General features: G+C 45.8%; 1 protein-coding gene across 2 annotated transcripts in view; it reads right to left on the bottom strand.

The window, feature by feature from the left end:
• Window positions 1-1,733: 1,733 nt before the first annotated feature.
• Window positions 1,734-18,426, bottom strand: part of MAPKAP1 (MAPK associated protein 1) — a 241,904-nt gene continuing 225,211 nt past the window's right edge. For both annotated transcript variants that reach the window (XM_057721638.1, XM_057721639.1), the window contains 2 exons: window positions 7,306-7,403; window positions 1,734-2,283 (listed from right to left, as the gene is read on the bottom strand). In XM_057721638.1, the coding sequence (XP_057577621.1) occupies window positions 2,158-2,283; window positions 7,306-7,403 (224 nt within the window). In that variant the 3' untranslated portion in view covers window positions 1,734-2,157. The remainder of the gene's footprint in view (window positions 2,284-7,305; window positions 7,404-18,426) is intronic.

Here is an 18,426-nt window from a genome sequence, read left to right as displayed (position 1 = left end):
TGCAGGATCACCTGCCCTCAGATGACGGGGGCTGCTCAGTGGCCAGTGGAGGTCAGGGCTCCGGGGACCACTGCTCGGACCTGTCAGGCCACCCAGACTCAGTAAAGTCCCCGTCCTGAGTTACCATCAGGTTGGTGGGGGCCACACTGGAGCCAGGTCACGAGACTCGCTGGAAGGTGGAGGCAGGGCCTGTCGGATCACTTGGGTGTAACCCGGGTGTGCTGAGCTCCTGCTTTGTAAAGGCCGGCCCTGGGGAGACAGTGAGAGATGGTCACGGTCTTACCTTAAAATCCAGCTATGGGGTGTGAGAGGGGCCGAGGAGAAACTGAATGTAAACAGTCTCGATATTTGGCGGACCTGCCAGTGGTTAGTGTTCCCCTTAAATTATTCCTTCGAGTGTGTGTCGTGTGTAAGCTGCACAAGTGCTATATTTCATGATACGAGAATGGTGTTGATTTTGTAATTGAAGGAGGTGATGATTTCCGTGAGCAAGAGGGTCATCCTGTCTTGCTCAGTGCTAACGGAGGCCCACGGTGCCTTTCAGAGCCGATCGGCACCACATCAACGGCCGGCAAATGTCACTGCCCAGAGTGATCCATGGTGGCCACCGTCTTCAGCAATATGTGCTCAAGACTTCAAGAACTCAAGGCAATACGCAAAACAAGGTGTTTATGATTTTTATTTTAATATTGAATATGTCACAAGATTTAATGACCAAATTAGTCATTTACATTTTGCAAAGATATCTAAATATAAAATTGCTAAAAATTCAAATACAGATAGCAAGCTACAAATAATATTTCTTTTGTTTCTGGGGTGGGTAGGAATGGAAGACATTAGAAAAGGGTGCTTCTGTTGGCTGAACAAAGATCAGAATGAAAGAGGAATTCATTAGGATGCCCCTGTGCAAACGGACCCTCGACTATGAAAGGCTGTTTCAGCCACGTTGCTTCCTGTACAACGATTTAAAAACCTTTGAAATGCAGGTCCTCAGTGAAACCTCAGTCCTCCACCCTGGCTGGGGACAGTGTGAAAGGATGTCACCCCGGGAGGGACACTGGAGGGGCTGCCGAGGACCGCAGAGGCATCAGGTGTGGCCAGAGGGGTGGTGTCAGTGGACCCTCGGTCCCTTGCCCCCTACCCCCTGGGAGCTGGACCCCTGGCAGCAGCTCCCCCTGCCCCACAGTCTCTGATGAAGGGAAAGCAGTGGCTTCCTGCCTGCTCAGACCAGGGGGCAGGCACTGTGAGAAGAGGACAAAGGCAGCGGAGGCCCCTCCGAGACAGCACAGCAGAGACTCTTCCGAGTCCAGGAAAAATCCACATGTGGGTCCAACTGTCAGTTGAAACTCAGACTCGTTATTTAGGAAACGGAAAAGACTATTTCTGGCTGGGAGCTCAGTGTGATCCCCGTTTCTCCGAGCCCTGAGCTTTACATGCAGTCCCGCCTTCCTGAAATCAGGGTGCCGGGATGAACCGAGGAGAGGAGGCTTCTGAAGGGGAAAACGGCGCAGCCTTGGACACATCACTCAGTCCCCTTCCTAACTTTAGTGAGATACTATCCTCAAAGCAATGCACTCATTTAAACAAATGGCATAGTTAAAACTATTGACTAAACCCTAAACATTTCTTCTGAAAAATCGAGCCATAGCTTTTCCAATCTGCCTGTTCAATATGGGAGCAGATTTTAAAGAGAATAACATAATCAATCCTCTGCCCCAAAGAATGGTCCATCATACCAACCATGATAGAGAGTTTATTAAAAGGAAGGAAAAAAAAAAAGAATGTACATTTTTGTTCTTCGTTTGTTTTAAGAAATTTGATCAAGTTGCAAGGACATGTCTGGGCGTGGCTATGTACATCCTCGGCGAGCCGTCGGGCAGTGAAGGTGGCTGGGCAGCTCGGGGCTCCTCTCGGTGTCGACCGGCCCCAGGCACTGCTAGTCAAAGCCATCACCACTCAGGCTTCGGTCCCGTGGAAATGTCCCCAGCTCTGTTCTAGGGGGTGGCCCCCCTTCCCCAAGAGCCCACCAGCCCTGTCCCCGTGAGCCAGGGGCTGGCCTCCCGCGAGGACTGCAGGGCATGGGGTGGGCTGTAGGGCCACCTGGCCCTGGCAGGCAGGCTCTGAGCTATGGCAACAGATTGAAGCTGGAGCCCACTGTCACTGTTGCCCTGATTTCTTTTCCTTCTGGAAGCTGAAGCTTGTACGTCTGTTCAGTTTTCTTTGTTTTTGAGCAAAATAGTCAGCCCGGGCAGTGCTTGCTCGTGATTCCAGGATGTAGTTAACCTAGAAAGCAAGGTGACACAGCCCAGTTACTTGCTAGCCACTCTCTGCTCACCTGGGGCGAGCAAGGGAAGGGCCCTGCCCTGGGCTGGGTGCCCTCCGGGCATGATGTCCCCCTGTGCACAGAGTCCAGTCATCACAGCAGCCTCACAGGCTGGGACTGGAGCTCACTGCACGATGCAGAAACAGGCCTTTCAGTCAGTGGTGGAACTTCTCTGATTCCAGAGCCTGTGGTCCCTCCTCACCACGTGCGCCTCCTAGAGGCCTGTGCACTGGGCTTCCTGGTTCTGCCCCTGGCCTGTGGTGCAGCCCTGGGCTCGCACATAACTTCCCTGAGCAACCCATCCTCCCACCCCTTCCCTCATCTGAAAGACAAGGGTGTCACAGGAATGAAAACCGAACCAAAACAAGGCTCAGTGTTCAGCCTCCCACCAGCAGGTACAGAGCTTCCAACTGGGATATTTTAATGCTCACAAGTGCCCCACTAGCTACAGCTTACTTGATAAAAAGGAAAGTGAGGCTCAGAGAAGAGGACCAAGCTGCCCATGATCACTGAGAGGTCAGGGTCAAAGCCAGGAAAGGCGTCGTGGAAACCCTGTGCAGGGTGCATAGCTGGGCTGCCTCCCAGGTCTCAATGCTGCTGCTCCCACCTGGGTCTCTTGGGGTCTTTTCAGATCCCCCTATGCCGGGTGGTCACTGCCATCACCTCTGGCACTGAGCACCTGCCTTGTCTGAGCCTCGCCCCACGTTCGGCTCAAGGGGCAAAAGGAAAATTAAGACTTGGTCCCTGCCCCACCGAGCTCATGGCCTAGTGAGTGTCCGACAGAACAGGTGTGACAACAGATACAGAAGGAGCAGAAAGGAATGGGGAGAGTAACTACTGGGGACGTGTGGGGCAGGGAAGGGTTGTAGAGGGGATGAATGAGCTGGGTTTTGAGGGATAAATAGGAGTCTGGGTTATACAAGAGGCAGGGAGAACCAGTATGCATCAAGGCACAGCAATTGGTGTGTCCAAGAACCGCAGAAGCTTAGGGGCCAGTCACGGTGAGGTGGGGAGGAGCCGGGGAAGGGCAGCAGCACCGTGATCAGACTTACGCCTGGTGCGAGGATGCGCCCCTGGCTGGGTGGCAGTGGTGGCGGCGGTGGCAGCAGCAGCAGTGTTTGGAGTGCTTTTCAAGGATTAACTCATTTAACCCTCACAACAGCCTTAGGAGATGGCTGCCATTGTTATCCCCATTGTACAGAGGAGAAAACTGAGGCACAGAATGGTAATGTCATTCACTCAAGGTCATGAAGCTAGTAAGAGTCTGGCCAGGACCTGGACAAGTTCTCCAGGCCCCCGGCCTCCTGAGACCCCCCCCCCACCCCCTCACCTCCTCAGACCCTGCTCCTCCCACTGCCCCAGCTGCCCTCTGGCTGGGCCTTTCTGTAAACAGTTTTTCTCTTCAACCCCAAATATCTGAAAGTTAGGAGTAGAAACCTGAATATTTCTAGCTAGAGAGAGGCCACCTCCTCTGGATGCTACTGAGGGTCACGTGTCCTAAGCCCGGAGGAGGAGAGGCCTCTGCTGACCGAGAAAGAACCGAAGTACTGGGGGAGGCGGTGCGGGTGGCTTGCCTTGTGTGGGGCCAGGACTCCGCCACGGTGTCCCCTCCAAACTTTCTGCTCTGATAGTTGCCGGCAGAAGGCGTTAAAGGCTGGTGTGTGAGTACAGAAGGCTTGACACGCTCGGCCCACTGCCTCGCCAAGTTACCAGCTGAGAGCAATAAATCATGAGGCCTGCAGGGCCGGGTGACGATTTGGGACACCACAGACAATGCATGGAAAAAAGAGGTTTTATCATTCTTAATAAGAGCAATCTTTGGATTAGATTGTTTGCACACTCAGCCAACCTACTGTTTTCAGGGTATTTTTGGCACGTGTAACTTGACAAAAGCATTTTAAAATGATCCTTAACAGGCCAACTATTTCCTAAATTTATTATCTTCAGTGCTTTGTGATAATCACATAGATAATTTTAATGGAAGATTAATGTAATAATCAAAAGATAAAAACGCCCTTTGGTCTGCCATTAGCTGGTTAATATGCTGTGGCTTAAAACTTGCACAATTTTATGCACTATAGAGTGTTTCACTTTCAATGCGTTTTACAGCTTAAGGCATAAAAATATAGGGAGTTTTCATGGTCAATAAAGTCACAGCCTCCATCACTCGATCACGAGAAGAACCCAATTTGAAGAGACCAATGATTCCTCTGAGATTCATCTCGAAGCCTGCAGAATTAGGGACTATACACGGCTTAGCTCAATTCCACTCAGGTGGGAAGGCGCCGGTCTGGGACTCCTCAGCTGGCTTCAAGCTGAGGCTCCACCTCTATGTGCTCTGTGGCCTTGGGCCTCTGTCTCCTCATCTATAAAGTGGGGATAATGATGCCTACACTGGGCAGGGCAGTTGTGAAGATGAAATGAGATCATGTACATAAAATGTCCTGTATACAGTCAGTGCTCAATAAATGAGTCCCATGGGGAAAAACACGACGAGATAAAAATAACTTGATGGAGAGTTGCCTGTTTGTAATAGTTTCTTTGACATTAGCCTCTGGTCCTTATTTCCTCCTTTCAGTTTCAGTCTAAAGTTCTTATTTTATGTGAAACTCCTCAATTCTAAAACCACCACACACATTACTTGCATCCAAAACAGATCTGAGAAGAACCTCTGATGGGAACATTTCTACCAAGTGGGGCCTCAGTCACTTGGTGTCCATGCAAAGCCCCACGAAGACACTAGGAATGGCAGATCAGGCTAAATATTTAAACTGCTTTAAAAAAATCAGAGATCGGAGATGTGAAATTTAATCGTCCATCAGGATAGCAATCATTAGCTCTCTAAGTAAATCAGGCTGGGACTCTCCTGGAGTCTCGTGAATGATGCAATATTTCTACAAGCATTTTCATATGAAAACAGACATTTTAGGGAAGGTGCTAGGCTTCGGGGATTTTGTGGAAAAGCATTAGCTTCGAGGGAGCATTTGGTCCTGGAAAATGATTTCTCTGCACTTGTTCTTCCACAGTCTCACACTGAAGTCATAAACCTGTGTTTCTGTCATCAATCTGCTGTTGTGAAAATTATTTTGATGTCAAACACAGGATTATAATTTTACTAGAATCCTTCTCAAGTCTTGAATATTTTAATGCTGGCTATAAAAAAAAGGCCAACCCTGACGGGGTAATGGAATATTTCTCCACCTGGCCCCCGAGTGCAGCAGGCTCTCCCTGGGCTGTCTGGGGACACGCTGGCAGGTAACTCTTAGCTTGCTGGTTTCAAGCACGCCGGGCGGGCACTGCCCCTGGCCTGTTCTGAGGGGCTCTGATCTGGGGTGGTCCGTGAACCCTCTGCTTTCCATCCAACTGGTCATGCTACTCTGTCTCGGCTCTAAACTGTCCTCCTAGAAGCTTTATCCTTTTAATTCTTACCTACTACTTTTGAAAATCTTTTGTAGCCATGAGGACTTTGTCTCAAAATGTTCCCATGAAACAATTCCATTTCATCGAAATCTCCCATTCAACTCCTTAAGGTTATGCACACTCGGGGGGACAGGAGCACGAATTCTGAAAAGTGCCAAACCTGGGTCAAGTTCTGGTTCTGCCAGTCACAACCCTGGCTAAGTTACTTTTTTCCTGAGCCTCAGTTTTCATATAGGAAATGGGAATGATTTGATGTTACTGCCTCACAGAGGTGTGAAGGTTCCTTTAGACAGGTCAGGTAAAGTGCCTGGCCCAGGTCCTGAACTTCGCAACCCCTCGGTATACCTTAGTACTTTAATGACTATTACTTGATGACGTCTACTCTTAAGAAGAAACGAATAATCACTTAGGTAGGTTCACTGTATCTCATTTAATATTTGCTCTAGCAGCTCTTTGGTGGGGTGGGTCAGGGTAGCTACCATGATCCCCATTCTACAGGACAAGAAACTGAGGCCCAGGGAGGTGATGTGACTGGCCAAAGTCACACAACCAGGGGTGGGGAAGCCCCCTCTGGTTCTAAGCCTTGTTCTGCCAAAGCAGTTCTGTTTTCTCTATTTGGTCATTCTACACATGATCTGGATTGCAGAAAGGATTCTCAGTTTGGAAGAGTCTGGAAATCACTCTTCCAGGGCTACTCAGAGTGTGATGCACAAACCGGCATCCTGGGCAGCACGTGGGAGGGCCCTGCCCCAGGCTTCCTGAGCCAACACCCCAGGGGAGCATTCCTCAGCCCGACCCTGCTTCGCAAGGTTCTGTGTGGCTTGGCCCCTGCAACCTCTCTGCTCCAGCCACACAGGCTTGGGTGTAGCCCCCAAACCACACCACGCTCGCCCTGCCTCTCTGTCCCTTCACGGGCTGCTCTGTGAAAGCTTTTCTCTCTCCTCATCTGGTAAAAGGTGTGCTTTTCCATCCATGCTTCAGGGCGCAGCTCTCCCTGCCTCCCCACTCCCTGCACCAAGTCAGTTTACTCTTCACATACCCACAGGGCACCTTGTGACAATTTAACAATCTCTCCGTAATTTTCTTAATGTCTGTCTCCTCTGATAGAGGACAAGCTCCCTGAGGGCAGGGGCTGGGTCTGCCACTGCAGTATCCTGGGTACTCGCCTGGCACACAGAAGGTGCTCAGTGAGATGTGGTGACAGACGATTCTAGCATCAATCGGGTATGTTTAGAACAGGTTCCCAAATCATCGTGATTACTTTAAGGTGTCTTCAAACAATAACAGTAATTTCCTCAGAGTCTGTTCCAGGAACCTCAAGGAGCTCCTGAGTGTGGAGGGAGGAGAAATAAATGGTACATAAAAAGAATGAATAAATATCTGAAGAACGAGGATTATCGGGGGACTGGCCAAAGTGGGTGCAGAGCAGCTGACCTGCCCAGGCCTGGGTGTTCAACAGCCGGGGCGACCCGCAGGCAGCTCAGCAACTCTGCAAAACCTGCTCGGGAACCTCATCCAGTGCTGGGGGGGAGGCTGGCCCTGGGCGGAGAAGGGATACTCACCTTGAGCACAATTTCATTGACGGTAGCAGCGTCAGATTCAAAGTAGAGGTGTTTATAGTCGTGATTGCTTAGATACGTGAGTTTAAATATTGCGTGACCTGGAGGGAGAGAGAAAAGGCTGGGCTGAGGGGGCTCTGGCGGGTGACCTCGGGGGAGGCGCCCCCACATTCTCCTCTGTCCCTCTAGCTCCAGCAAGAGCAAGTGGAGGCTGCACGGCAGTGACTCCTCCCAGGAGCTGTTCACTTTCTCATCACAGGCCCGGGAGAAAGCAGTCAGTGAAAACAGATCAAATGGCTAGTTAGGTCCCATTCCATTCTAGAGGGTGTTCAGGGGACGCCACATTAGGAGAGCGCTACGGAACCACTTCTACATAGTAATTACATGGAAGAGGTGGTATTTTTTTTTTTTAAGGCAGAAGGCCAATTAACTCCAAATTATTACTCTAAAAATAAAATAACTGTGCTTAAAGTCAAATAAATGAGCAACAGGAAGGAGAAAGGCCGATAGTAATGCTATTACAGGGTTTTCTGTAGCCTAGCTCCTGCTGGGAGGGGAGTCTTGGTCTTGTGATCCTGTGTGGAAGCTGCTCCCAAGGCCCAAGGCCTCTGGTCATTTCCACCCTGGAAGGATGGGTGGACGGGGGTATGGCGAGGCATGAAGACGCTGCTCTGAAGGTTTCTGTGGAAAGCTGGTACTTCACAGAACAGACGGACCTCACGGGGGCCTGATTCCCTGAACACACAAATCCCTCCTTGATCCAGACTCTTTTGCACCCCTTTCCTACCACCTTCAGGGCAACCTTGTCATTGTCGGGACTGCTCCCCAGTCTAGCCTCACCTCACTTCACTGCCCTCAGATGCCACAGGCCAGCCCAGGGCACTGTACACACCCACCTGCCCACTCCTGGGATGTCCTCTCTCATTAACTTGTCTCCAAAAGGCCTGCCGATGCTGGGTGCTTTAGCTTGACTAGCACCTCTGTGGGATACTTTTCTAGGCAACTTCTCACGTGGCCTCCCACACAGTGCTCAGCCCGTCAAAGAAACCCACTTACCGTATCATGCCACCCGCAGCCTTGTCTGCACCCCCATGCTTGTCCTGCAGGCCAGACGTGCCAATCAGATTCCCTCCTCTAAGCGGAGACATAGCTGCCTGCCTGCCTCAATCCCATGAGACGCTCTCCCAGGCCCCTCGGCCCGTGCTGCCCTTCGGGTCTGGGAGACCCCTGTGGCCCTTCAAGATCCTTAAGCTATTTTGAAGTTGGTTTCCAGTACTGGCAACCAAAGGAGCACGGCTCCGGAGAGACGTGTAGTCAGAGCTCAGCAAACATTCCCGGACCAAGGAGCAGCTGGTGACATCTCTCAACCAGAGGCCTCCTCCTACCAGCCTCAGAAACAACTCTCCCTCATCTGCTCTGCAGACTTCAGTGCTTGTGAGATTAAAATTCAGCATGTCCTTTCTATTAGGCCTTCTTATCCGTTGTCCTTTTAATTGAAGCAGTGGCTGGTCATAGTTATTAATTAATAATATATCACCCATATTACTGTAAGTTCACCTCTTTCCCGGAGAAACCTCTTGGAAACTTTATTTACAGTAGCTAATTCCTCAGATCTTCAAAAATAAACTGATATATGCTGTACGTTTGTGGCCAGAAAAGTTAAGCTGCTGGTATTTTATCCTGGAAACATCACTATGATATACTCTTTGTGACTATAAATTCAATATAGAAAAAATTAGCTAATAATTTCTGAAAAACCTCACTTTCAGTCACTTGACAAATTTAGCCCGATTCTAAATCGTGGTACTAAAATGTTAGAATTCTTAGCTGAAAGCTAATCATTCTGTGAATATATAAATTACTTGTTTCTGAGAAGTGAATCTCACATGAATGGATGTATCTGTATGTACAGACACGCGTGTGTGTGTATATTCCTTTATCTTCACAGGATTCGGCTCGGAACATCAGATCTTGATGGTGACATCACTGTGTGGAAGGACAATGCAGATCTCTCTTTCGGCCACACTGTGACCAAGCAGAGCCGTCTATGAAGGTCACAGAGCTGTGAAGGACAAACAAAGCCACCCCCTCCAGGAGGTCTTACTGCTGACACCTGGCCATGGCAGACACAGACACCAGTGCCTGCAGCTAAAAAGGACCAGAAGGTCTTAGGGAGACCAATGGACCCGAAGCTCCGGGGTTCACTGACCACTTTGATAAGTGATCTCGTGGACTGTCTACACCACCTGCTCCTGCTCGTCACTGACAGAACACAACCAAAACCTCAAGATACTGGAGCATGTTTCGCCTGAACAACTGGGACACCATTAAAAACCTGTCCTGTACTCTTCAGGAAGATCCAAATCTGCACATGGCACATGTGACATGCAGTCTGCAGGGGCCTAGGAGCCTTTGGAAGGAAGCCTCCACACCATCCCCTTGGATCGTATGGGCTCACGGAGGGGAGGCCTGAGGTTCATCTGCACACCAGTCACATCACAAACACAAACTAGTCATTCCACTTCAGGTCTCTGGAACAGCTGCATATTTGGGTCAGGTGACTACAGACACACCCCTTGTGTACTGTGTCCCTTGCCTGTCCCCAGCGTTCCTTCCAGACCCCCAAGGAAGAGGGCAGCAAGCAGGAGTGATGAAGAGTTCCACCCCTGACCATCTCCCTGAAGCTTCTGACTTAATGGGTCCTTTCCAGTGAAAGCATTCACCTCACTGAGGGAAGAGGACACAGAGAGCATTATCTGGAGAACCTTAGAATTCAACAAATCAGCCCTTTTGCAACTATTATAGAGCCACAGATAGACTATTACAGAGCTAATAACTGGGTTACGGTGTGGTGGGACAGCCACAGCAGACAGCCCCCTCCTGCTCTGTGGGAGGACTCTGGAGGGAGAGCTCTAGGTAACCTAAAGCCACGCTGGCACCCGTGCTGGAGCCCTGGAGCATGGGGCTGAGGTGCTCCAAGAGTTTTTGCCGTGAGCTTTTCCGCTTGCTCCAGGGATCCCTGTTTGGCTGGGTGGCCAGAGCAATGAACACCAGGAACATCAAGATACAAGTATGATGAGCGTGACGAGGAAGGTGGCTGCAGGGAGATGCTGTGGAGACCCCGAGGAGATGGCTAGCCTGGTGGCGGAAGGGCCATCAGAGACAGTTTGTTGGAAAAGCTGATGTCTGCCTGAACAGTCTTAGAGGAGGAAGGGGAGTCAGCTGCGTAAAGGTGGGGCGGAGAAGGATGCAATAGGATGAGGACGGAGCATGGACAAACACACCGGGGCAAGAGGCAGCACGCCTCCGAGCTGGAGCTCCGAGCAGACAGGTTCACGAACAGTGGACGGGCAGGAGGTGCTGTGACACAGGGCAGGCTAAAGCGCTGGGAATGCTGGATTCTCCAGCTGAGGGGGCCACTAGCGGGCTGTAAGCGGGGCAGTGAAATATATGATCAAATTGTGCTTTGGGGCATTCACCCTGGCTACCCAGAGCCTGGAGGCAGGGGGACCAGCTGCCACAGTCATCCAGGTAGGAGCATATTCGGTTTTGAGCTAGACAGGGGCAAAAAGGATGCTGAGAAAGGGATTGACTTGAGAACTATAGAGAAGGTAACAGTGGTAGGACTTGCGAATTCTTTTACAATAGAATAGTTAATAAGCAGAATTCACACTTGTACAATTTCACCCAATCCAAACCCCATATATTAAAGTGTAACAAGTTAATTGACCTCTTTCTGGAAATGAATCTATCAATAAACATGAGTAGTTTATGCTACGTGGTAAATTTCCACCAGAGGTGTCTGGGAAGAAGAAATCACTGGCATTTCAATGTCGACTGAACAGAATAGGAACACAAAGTGAGAAAAGGCAGTTATCAAACCTTCATCAGCCTCGGGCACCTCTAGGCTCACCTCAGGCAAAGGAGGAAGAGGAGGGGGTCAAATGCCTTCCTCAGCTGCAGCCTATCAGGGCATCTGTCCTGGCCTGTTAGAGGGAATCAGAGGTGGGCAGGTTACCCTTGGAAACTCAACATCAGCAGCTTTCATAGGGAATGAGTAAGCCATAGGCGTAAACTGTCTTTGTAAAAATGCCAGCTGAGAAAAATGATCCAGGCATGTCTTGTTTTACCATGCTCTCCTCTACCGTGTTTCGTAGATACTGCATTTTTTACAAATTGAAGGTTTGTGGCAACCTGACACTGTCAGATGATGGTTAGCATTTTTAGCAATAAAGTATTTTTAAACTAAGGTGTGTAAGTTATTTTTTTAGACATAATGTTATTGTACATGTAACAGATTACAGTATAGTGTAAATATAACTTTTATAGGCACTGGGAAACCAAAAAATTTGTGTGACTCGCTTTACTGTGGTGGTCTGGAACCGAATCTGCAATATTTCTGAGGTATGCCGGCGAATCAGTATGGTTTAAAAGACAATGCAAAGTCTAATATTCCCATTAGTCCAAATTATTTTGTTTGGGTTGTTAAATTCTGTTTGGACATTGAGGCATAACAAAAGCCTGGGATGCAGAGGGGAGAAGTGTGAGTGCTGGTCAGAGACTTGGGAAGAAATCCAGTTCTGCTGTGTTCTAGTGGTGGGACGGTGGGAGGCACTGTCCCTCCAGGAGCCCAGGTTTGCCCAGGAGGAGACAGCATCCGTCAGGCAGCTCACACGGCGCTTGGATACAGTGGGGGCTCAGTGGGTGGTGGCCCATTCTTCCAATTGTAATGGAACCAATATTTAAAGATAAAATCCTCATTATTTTGAAGATCTGGCTTTTAATTGGGCCTTCTTTGAGCAGACTTGCTTTTAGAGCTGTAGGAATAAAATGCCGCATCTAAGCCTCGGTCACATTTCCCGATTTGCTCAGGGCACTGAAACTATACATCTGCTTCTGAATGTTGAAATGGAAGTCTGGATATGTAAAAATGTATTTACATTTATGTATTTTTTTTCCCAAAGTAAAACAGAGAAGATGGAATGTAACACTGGAACAGAAACTAATTAGCAGCACAGATGTCAGAAGCAGAGACACTTAAGATTTTGTGATGTAATTTATCATCTGCATTATGAGTTTAACTTAAACAAGAGGCTGTGCTGAAAAAACAGGTTCTCCTGGTCAATTGAGCGGAGCGGCCATTCGGAAAAAGCTGCTATTATCACAAGATGGGGCAGCTTAAGCAGAGGGCCAGCAGCTCATACACTCCTGCTCAAAGAAGCGGTCCCAGATTTCCACTCTAAGTGAACAGATTGTTGTTTGAAAGGAGGCTCCCTTCTAAGTGACCTGTGGGCACCGACGGTGGCCGGCAATGACTGGTCAGAGCTGGGAATTCCACACGGAGCCTGCAGCCCACTTCTGTCTAACCCCGCCCTGCCCGTGTTAGTACTTGTCAGGAAAGCCAAAAATAAAATTGAATTTTTGGTTTTCCTTTTCAATTAAAAAATTATAAAATACGTTAAAAAATTACTAGAAATTTAGAAGACAGAGGAAAAACTTCCACACTCCACCCCCATAATACCAACACTCTGGCACAATGACATCCGCGATCTCTTTTCTAGTCATTCTCACATGCCTGTTTTCACATAGTTATAATTGGATTGTATACTAAAATTTGGGGATGATTTTTGTTGTTAACATTTTACAACAGCCTTTTCCTGTTGCTACACAGTCTCCACAACCATATTTTTCAACAGCTATATTTTATTCCAACAAGTGCGTGTGCGCCATGGTTCAGGCTACTATCTTTCCACTGGGCACGTAAGTTGCTTATAAAATTGCCAGTATTATAGCCAAGGCTATGAAGAACATCTCTGAGTATCTGGATTCTTTCTGAATTCCTTTACATCAGGCATGGATACTTAAAAAAAATGAGTTTCAAGGGTCTGATCTTTTCTGGTCCCTGTGGCCTAGAAGTGGGTGATTGGATTTCTTGAGGGAAATGGATGGCCTGGGATGCTTTGGTCTCTGGGCTAAAAATCCGCTCTGGGTCTGGTCTCCACTGTTGAGCAGCATTCCCAGCTGCCTGTAGGCGCTTCGGTTCAATCTAATTCAACCGGCAAAGGCTGGTGCTCCTTCCCGAGCGCCCCGACAGTGGCAGAGGCCCCAGTAACTGGAATGACCTCTCTGACCTCTGGAGCAGGGGCAGAGTCTGATCCACTTACACTTCTGCCTGTGTCATTCACCCCCTCCCCTCTTTGGCTCCTTCCTATAAACATAATTAAAGCTCTCTGATTATAAAAACTCCCATGGCAATGTGATTTCCCTCCTTCCTCTAATTTATTGAAAACACTCTTGCTAAGGTCACCACGACCTCTACGTTGTGAGAGATCCAGTAGGTACTTCTCAGCTTTTATTTTGCTTGGCTTCTCAGCTCTATCTGATACTTCTCCTGAAGTCCTCTCTTCCCATGAAGACACAGTCAACTGATTCTGCAGCTGACTTCTTCAGTCAATCCGTTTCTTACATGTCCTTTGTGACCTTCTTGTCCTTCATCTTTCTCTTAAATGACGGTCTTCCCCAACGGCCTGTCCTCGACCCTCATCTCTTTTAACTCCATTTCTCCTCTGTCAGGTTTGACCCTTAGGTTTTAATTTCTACCAAGGTGTTATGATCCCAAAGCAGTTATCTGGCCTGAACCTTTCTCCAGATTTTCAGAGCCAACCGGTGAGTACAGCTGCCATCTTCATACAGCCTGCAGTGTTGCACATCCAGAATCAAAGTCGACATTCCCTTAAATCAAAAGCTCTGTTAGCGCAACTGGAGGCCTCACTACTCAACAAGTTCCAAGCATTTGGTCCCCTAAATAGTTTTCATATATTCATCTTCCATCCCTTCCTATCCTGTGACCACAGCTCTCATCCAGGTCCCGACCGTTTGTTGACTCTTCTTGGTTTTCCTACTTTTTTTGGTCATGTCTTCTTCATTTCCAAACAGCTACCGAAAGGAGTCATCCTCTTATAACACATATTTGGTTATATCACTCCCCTACTTAAACCTGCGTTACTTTCCCTACTGTCTTCAGAATAAAATCCAAGCTTCTTAGATGATTTTCAAGACCACAGATCAGCAGCTGTCAAACTTCTTGGTCTCAGAATCCCTTTACACTCTTAAGCATTACTGATGAGCCCCAAATGCTTTTGCTTATTGGGTTATATCAATAGTTATTGTATTAGAAATTAAACCTGAGAAATATAAAAGCTATTAATTCATTAAAAAGTCATTACAAGTTAACACAATGTATATTCTAATGGTGAAACCCTTACATTTCCTCAAACAATAAATGTTTAACGAGAAGCCTGGCATTATATTTTTAAAATTGTAAAATATTTGGTTTAACAGAACACAGCTAGATTATACTCTCCACTTTCCCATTAGATTTGTTGTGATTGTTTTGGTTGAAGCATATGAAGAAAAGTCAGTCTCACACAGATTTTTTTGGAAAAGGGAGGCATATTTTATTTTAAAAAATTTTGTATTTATTTTTTTGGCTGTGCCACACGGCATGTGGGATCTTAGTTTCCTGACCAGGGATCGAACCCATGTCCCCTGCAGTGGAAGGGTGGAGTCTTAACCACTGGACCACCAGGGAAGTCCCCAGGAGGCATATTCTAATATTCTTCTTTGCAAATATTCTTTGATATGATACCAAACGATAAATGGTATCTTAAAGATTAGTTGCAATGTGGAATCTGAAACTACATGAGTTAACTTTTGTATCCTGTTACATTAAAATTCATTGGCCTGTCTTGCACTTTGAATGAATCTTTTACTCTTGTATGATTTTGTAACATCATGCAGTAGTCTGGAAAGTATCAGTTCACAGTTATGTAGGTCTTTCAAATGTTGACACATTTCATTATACAGCATCAAAAAATATCTCATTCATTAATATCACCACTGATATCTTTGGAAAAGTCTTATTTAAGCAATGAGAAACTAAACTCACAGTAATGGATACAAATTTTCCAAAATTCCAATTTTCATCTGAAAGCTCGAATTTCCTCATTGGCATCAAATACTAATTTATTTTCCTTGAAGTGACAGGCTCACTTCCTTTATTTTCAAGAAAATGTATGCTAAATAGTTAGGCTTGAATAACTATGGTTTGTCAGTTGCTCTTTCCAGTAGAAATGGTGCTCCATGAAATAAATGGTTAATTCAGCTTGCAACTCACACAATTACACAAGTGCTTTTCCTTTAGAGACAAGTATTCTACCTTCGTATGTAGCAGATGTCAGGAAATGAATTAAGAGCAATATTTATGGCGTTTTTTGATGCTTCAATTCATGTATAAGTTGTTCTAACAAAATATCATATGGCATTTCAGTAATCAAGTACTGGTTGAGTTTTATTCTTTAGTTTTTAGCGAGGTAGAGAAACAAGAAACAAATTCTGTATCTGGAAATTCTGTCCTCAGTTTGTAACAAGCCTGAGTTTGCAAAAAAATTTTATCTAAATTAGATAAAACCTCAGCTATCCAATCCTTGGAGCAGAGAGCTAGGGTGACCTTTGTGCAAAAAACATACAATCTTTTTCATTTTAAGCATAAAAATTTCATGTTACAAATTTTCCTCCTGTATTAGAGTATAAGGAAAATAAATACTGAATATCATGATTTCTTCAGGGTTGCAAAAGGTTCTGCATCTCACCACAAAATAGTTCCATATTGTCAAACTACTGTGCTTACTGAGTTCTTAGTTTTTTTTCCCTTTAAGAACTTTTATTGAGATACAATTGACATACAATAAACTGCATATATTTAAAGTGTACAATTTGATATTTTTTTTCTTATTAGTAATGTATATATGGCAATCCCAATCTCCCAATTCATTCCCCCCCAACCGACCCCCACTTTGCCTACTTGGTGTCCATATGTTTGTTCTCTACATCTGTGTCTCTGTTTCTGCCTTGCAAACCGGTTGATTTGTACCATTTTTCTATATTCCGCATATATGTGTTAATACATGATATTTGTTTTTCTCTTTCTGACTCACTTCACTCTGTATGACAGTCTCTAGGTCCATCCATGTCTCTACAAATGTCCCGATTTCGTTCCTTTTTTTAGCTGAGTAACATTCGTATATATGTACCACATCTCTTAGACTGCTTTTTAACAGTTGTTGTTTTGTTTCATTTTTGGTCAACTCTTGTCAGTTTTCATTTCCTACTGTCTTTATTATTAAGTTCTGTAATTCTTTCTCCCCCTCCTATTTTTCTGCATTTAATATCCTTTAGGAAGAGAAACCAGATAACGAAGCATGGTTAAAATCTGTTAAGAAATAAGACTTCACAGACTGAACTGGGGCTAGGGATATGCTTCCATCCAAAAAGCACAGAAGTTTAAGTGCCTTGGTTTGTGCAAGAGGCAGAGGGAAGAATACGAGCCTCTGTTACCATTTATATATAACTTTAGACAAGTTACATAACTTCTCTGAACCCCAGTTTCGTCATTTATAAAATGGGAATAATACTTGTCTCTCAGAGTTTTGCTAAGATTAAGTAATCCTCGGATAAAATCAACAACCTGAGACGTCTATAATAAATGTATATAAACCTCAGAGTGTTGTTGCAAGAATTAAGTAGTGTGTATCAAGCACTGGGGCATTGCCTGGCACATGGTAGATTCCCTTTATCTTTTTACTTTCACTCTCCAAGATAAGCAAACTTTTCTAGACAGGCTAAGAGCGCCAAGAGGCAAAACTAAGGATATTTTAGAGATACTTATATAACAAGAGAAAATGAATTTCCACATTTTTTAACTAACAAAATTCAAAACATAATAATCAAATGTATTTTCTGGGGGCACTGCAGGATACTCTTGAGAAGGACATAATTTTTTTTTTTGAGGGGGGGGATAACATTTCACTTAAATGGAGTTCAAAATTAATGTTCCACATCATCAAATCAATTGGAAATATTCACAAGTTAAAAACTATTCTTAATTAGCCATAAAAAGGAATGAAATCGAGCTATTTGTAGTGAGGTGGATGGACCTAGAATCTGTCATACAGAGTGAAGTAAGCCAGAAAGAGAAAAACAAATACCGTATGCTAATGCATATATGTGGAATCTAAAAAAATGGCACCGATAAATCTAGTGGCAGGGCAAGAATAAATAAGCAGATGTAGAGAACGGACTTGAGGCTGAGGACCAGGGTGGGGGGTTGGGGGGGTTGGGGGGGGGGCAGAAGCTGGGATGAAGTGAGAGAGTAGCACTGACATACATACACTACCAAATGCAAAACAGATGGCTAGTGGGAAGCGGCTGCATAACACAGGGAGATCAAGTCAATGATTGGTGATGACCTAGAGGGGTGAGACAGGGAGGGTGGGAGGGAGGTTCAAGAGGGAGAGGATTATGGGGATATATGTATAAATACAGTTGATTCACTTTGTTGTACAGCAGAAACTGGCACAACAGTGTAAAGCAATTATACTCCAACAAAAATCTGAAAAAACAAAAACAACAACCTATTCTTAGTGCATAAGCCATACAAAAATAGGTGGTAGGCCAGATTTAGCCTATGGGCCAGAGGTTGGTTTTTTTTTCTTTAAGTTAATTGTTATTGGAGTATGGTTGCTTTACAATGTTGTGTTAGCCTCTACTGCACAACAAAATGAATCCGCCACACACATACAGATATCCCCTCCCTTTTGGACTTCCCTCCCACATAGGTTACCACAGTGCATTAGGAAGAGTTTGGGCCAGAATTTGTCAATTCCCACTCAAAGAGGTCTTGCTTATTTTGCTTTTCTTTGTTCATTCTGTATAGTTGCTAATGGTGTAACATTTTGAGTACTCTTGATTTCTTTGTGCAGATCTAGGTTTCTATCTGGTATTCCCCCCCCGCCCCCCTGCAACTTTCAATATTTCTTGTAGTGAAGGTTTAATGGCAAAAAATTCTTTCATTTTTTGAAAATCTAGAAATGTCTTCACTTCATCTTCATTTCTGAAGAATATTTTCACTAAATATAGAATTCTAGGTTGACAAAGATTTTCCTTTAGCAAACGATGCCACTCCATTGTCTTCTGGGTTGCATTATTTCTGGTGAGAAATCAGCAATAATTCTTATCTTGGTTTCTCTGGCTGCTTATAAAATTTTTGTCTTTATTATTGGTTTT

Source organism: Hippopotamus amphibius, chromosome 2, assembly GCF_030028045.1.
Source record: "Hippopotamus amphibius kiboko isolate mHipAmp2 chromosome 2, mHipAmp2.hap2, whole genome shotgun sequence".
NCBI lineage: Eukaryota > Metazoa > Chordata > Mammalia > Artiodactyla > Hippopotamidae > Hippopotamus > Hippopotamus amphibius.
Note: the sequence above shows the minus strand (reverse complement) of the source record. Positions and strands in the feature narration are given on the sequence as shown.